The sequence below is a fragment of the Hyaena hyaena genome, unplaced genomic scaffold (genome assembly GCF_003009895.1).
Source record: "Hyaena hyaena isolate Hyena2069 unplaced genomic scaffold, ASM300989v1 scaffold_1943, whole genome shotgun sequence".
Taxonomy (NCBI): Eukaryota; Metazoa; Chordata; class Mammalia; order Carnivora; family Hyaenidae; genus Hyaena; species Hyaena hyaena.
This window is the reverse complement of record NW_024082526.1, coordinates 141,412-145,218: the sequence shown is the minus strand read 5'-3', so window position 1 is coordinate 145,218 and position 3,807 is coordinate 141,412. Positions and strand designations below refer to the sequence as shown.

At 48.6% G+C, this 3,807-nt stretch overlaps 1 protein-coding gene across 1 annotated transcript in view; it reads left to right on the top strand.

Annotated features, from left to right (window-relative positions):
• LOC120226902 (histone-lysine N-methyltransferase PRDM9-like) overlaps positions 1-3,146 on the top strand; it is a 15,728-nt gene extending 12,582 nt beyond the window's left edge. The window contains exons 12-13 of the mRNA XM_039225077.1: positions 1,114-1,190; positions 3,051-3,146. Coding sequence (XP_039081008.1) covers positions 1,114-1,190; positions 3,051-3,146 — 173 coding nt within the window. The remainder of the gene's footprint in view (positions 1-1,113; positions 1,191-3,050) is intronic.
• Positions 3,147-3,807: the final 661 nt, after the last annotated feature.

The window sequence follows — 3,807 nt, the reverse complement described above, 5'->3', positions numbered from 1 at the left end:
CTGGGGACCAGTGTGAGGGGAGGATGGGGTGTGGCCGGGCTTGGACAGGGAAGGGCTCTCCCTGGAGGTAACATGTGAGGTGTGCAAACACCCGTGGGTAAAGGACTGCAGGCAGAGGAGGCCGCCTAGGAGAGAGGCCCTTGGGCACAAGAGAGGTGGGGTATGTGTGGTGTGTGGCTGAGACCCCACAGAAACATAGATACGTACGCCCTACAGCCTGTGGTCCATGCTGAGACACTGGGAGGGCTTCCCGACTGAGCCAGAACAATTGTGCAATTTTCAAGTGGAGAGTGGCCTGTTCTCTGTTTTAAGTTGATGCTTCGGTTAATTTTGGAGAGGGACTGCAGTGAAGAAGCCCCCCCTCCCCCGAGATGACTTCATCTCTAAGTGAGAGAGGATGATGGGTTGGCAGAAGATGAATGGTAACTGGGAGTGTGATATATATCCCCATTCTTGGTTGAGGAAATATTTTGAAAGGACTTCCTGCTGTATTTTAAATGAGCTAAGACCAAATAAAATAAAGTATGAAGGATACATTTTCATGTTATGATTTGTGGAAAATGAAAAAGAAGCAGTTTATAACCTAGTTGGGGCAGCAAGAGCCATGAGACTGCACTGCTCTGTCTCGTCCAATCTAAATCCCATATTCAGATAGAGATCCAGACACATATTGGTCCTTAATTAAATATGTCTTTTTAAATGGGGAGGCTCAAGTTCCTATTTACTGCCACGTTCCATCTAAGTCATCAAAGGGCTATTGCCTCTCAATAGAATAAAATCACTGCAGATACTGTCACAGAGTCATATGACTTAGAAGGTGCTTGCATGTGGAGAAAGGTCATTGTAGTTCCACCTCTATAAGGAGGGAAGCTGCCTCTGATGCTACTTGAAGGTACCTAGTCTGGGCGATACATAAAAAAGACCCATGATATGGGCTTTCTGGATTTATGCAGACGATGTAATAAGTAAGAGTGGAATTGAAAAATAAATGAACATTTGGCAGGGGACAGATCTTGCATTGTCAGCACAATAAAGATGAGTAGTGGGGCAGGCCTTACCAGGAGACAAAGCATACAACACAACATCTACCTGACCAAAAATTTCCTCTTTCAGCAGAACCAAAGCCAGAGATCCATCAATGTCCCTCCTGCTCTCTGGCCGTCTCCAATCAGAAGTTCTTCAGCCAACATGTGGAATGCAAGCAGTCTTCTCAGGGCCTCCCACGAATATCTGCAAGAAAACATTTCCAACCAGAGAAGCTCTGCCCAGGCGATCAGAATCAGCAGCAGCAGCAGCAACATTCTGATCCACACAGCTGGAATGACAAAGCGAAAGGTCAAGAGATCAAAGAAAGGTCCAGACCTTTCCTTAAAAGTATAAAGCAGAGGAGAATTTCAAGGGCATTTTCCACCCCATGCAAAGGACAAATGGGGAGCTCTACAGTGTGTGAGGGAACGGTGGAAGAAGGGCCCAGCACAGGCCAGAATTTTAATTCAGAGGATACAAGCAAATTATTCGTGGGGGTAGAAATGTCAAGAATTATAAGAATCCAATATAGAGGCGTGGGCAAGTCTTCAATGATAGATCACATTTCAGCAGACACCAGAGAACACACAAAGAGGAAAAGCCCTTTGTTCGCAATGAGCTTAGAAAAGACTTCAGTCATAAGTCAGATCTCATCACACACCAGAGGACACACACAGGAGTAAAGCCCTATGTTTGCAGGGAGTGCGGGCGAGGCTTTACACGGAGGTCACCTCTCATCAGACACCAGAGGACACACGCAGGGGAGAAGCCCTGTGTTTAGGGAGTGTGGGTGAGGCTTTACCAATAAATTGCATCTCAACTAACAATAGAGAACAAATGTAGCCACCACACACTCCATACCCCAGTTCTGAGGGAGGTTCAGAAGAAGCCTACGGACCCCTTACACTCCCCCCAAGAATATAATGAGAGCAGATATAACAGGTTAAACAAATCCTCTATTTTCAGGACAAGAGATGAGGTATTCAAACAGGGGAGGGTTGCTTGAGTGTTCTTGGGAATACTGACACCAACCCCCTCCATGGTGTTTGGCCTCCTGTTCTAATAAATTTTTTGTGCATACAAATCCAAACTCCACATCATGCACCTCATTCTCTCCTTATCACTGAAAGCAGGAGGGTCCAGAAGGACCAGAGAACTCATGCTCTTGGCCCAGGTCTCCACAGGGACTTAACCCCTGGAAAGGTTTAAGTCAGGAGTGAATCTGTAGAGAATTTCTAGGCCAGGGAGAGAAATTTAAGATTTGAGACAGACTCCTCAGGGAAGGGAATGCCCTAGTCTCCTGGGAAGCATGGTGTTTTCCCCTAATAGACCCCTGCCCTTTGCTGTCACCCTCCTCCCTTGGCTTCTCATGGCTCCTCTCCTGGTGTTCCTCCTCCCTTGTAGCCTCAGAGGTGAACACCGGGGCATGGGGTGGGGACACTCATACATACCTATGTGCACGCGTGTCCATGCGCCTGGCTCAGTCTGGCGCACCTCCTGTCTCTCACTCTCCTCGCTGTGCTGTCAGGGTTGGCATCTCATGGCGCACAGCATATGAGCTCCATATCAGCCCATAGGGGGTTTGATTCTCAGCTCTGCCCTCACCAGTTGTGTGACACAGAGCAAGATACTCAACCTATCTGTGCCTGTTTTATAAGCTGGAGAATGGGAATGGTAACCCCAGGACTTGGTTTGATGTTTAAAGTTGAGTAAGCATAGGCAGAATCTGGCACGGAGATGCCAAGAATGCAAGTCCCTCCCTCTTTGTTACTCTCTCTTGCACAACTTCCGATGCCTATGTCTTCAATGGCTTTATGCTGCACAAGGAAGACAGAGAGTAGGTAGGATAGGGGCCTGGGAGCCAGATTCATAAACTGAACAGATACCAGTGCTTTCTCTGCACAGGCCCAGCAACCCTGAGAAAGAGCTGTGAGGTCACGGGTGCAAAGTGGGAAGGTCCATCTCCCTCCAGGCCACTGCCCTTCCCACTGAGCCCGGGCAGCTCTGAACCCCCCTCAACACAGGCAGGCAGTACTGACAATAACCTGGACAACAAGACCTTCATCCGGCCCTTCCTGAGAAGAGACTCTGGGGTCAGCATCTACAGGAACCGAACATAGCATAAGTGAGTCTCTGATCCCGCTCACTGTACCATCTGCACACAATGTCCATGGAGCCCATGGCTCAGCAGCTTCTACAACACACTTCCCTTGTCCCTGGGCCCCATATGGTGTAATGCACAGCTGTGGTCATCTGAAATTCTCAACGACTTTCTCTTTAAACTTATGCGAGGTAAGTGAAGTCTGAAAGGACAGTGGAGCATGCTATGAGCAGGGGAGTTGCGCACAAGTGAATGGCCACTGATTCACAGAGAAGATCCATGGTGCCCCAGGGGCAGAGAATGCCCATGGACATGATGGGTGGGAGGTAGCAATACGGGGAGTGAACATGAAGTGAGCATGTTGCATCCCCCACTGGGTAAGTAAGGGTGCTGATGTCTTTTCTTAGAACAAGAACTGACTTCCAATACAAAGAGGATGCAATGGTGTTGCAGGAAGCACGGTGATTGAGAGCCACTATCACATCCTCTCCTGTAGGAGGTACTCCCTGCTTCTGAGGAAGCATAGTAAATCTGTCCAGCTCCTACTAGGATGGCTTCATGGAGGCTAAATGCCAAGTCTCACACTTTACAGGAGATCCCAAAAGGAGTGTGGGCCATCCAGGGGTCACCCAAACCCCATGCCCTCTAAGAGTGCTCCTTCTGTCCCTCTCCCTGTGTCA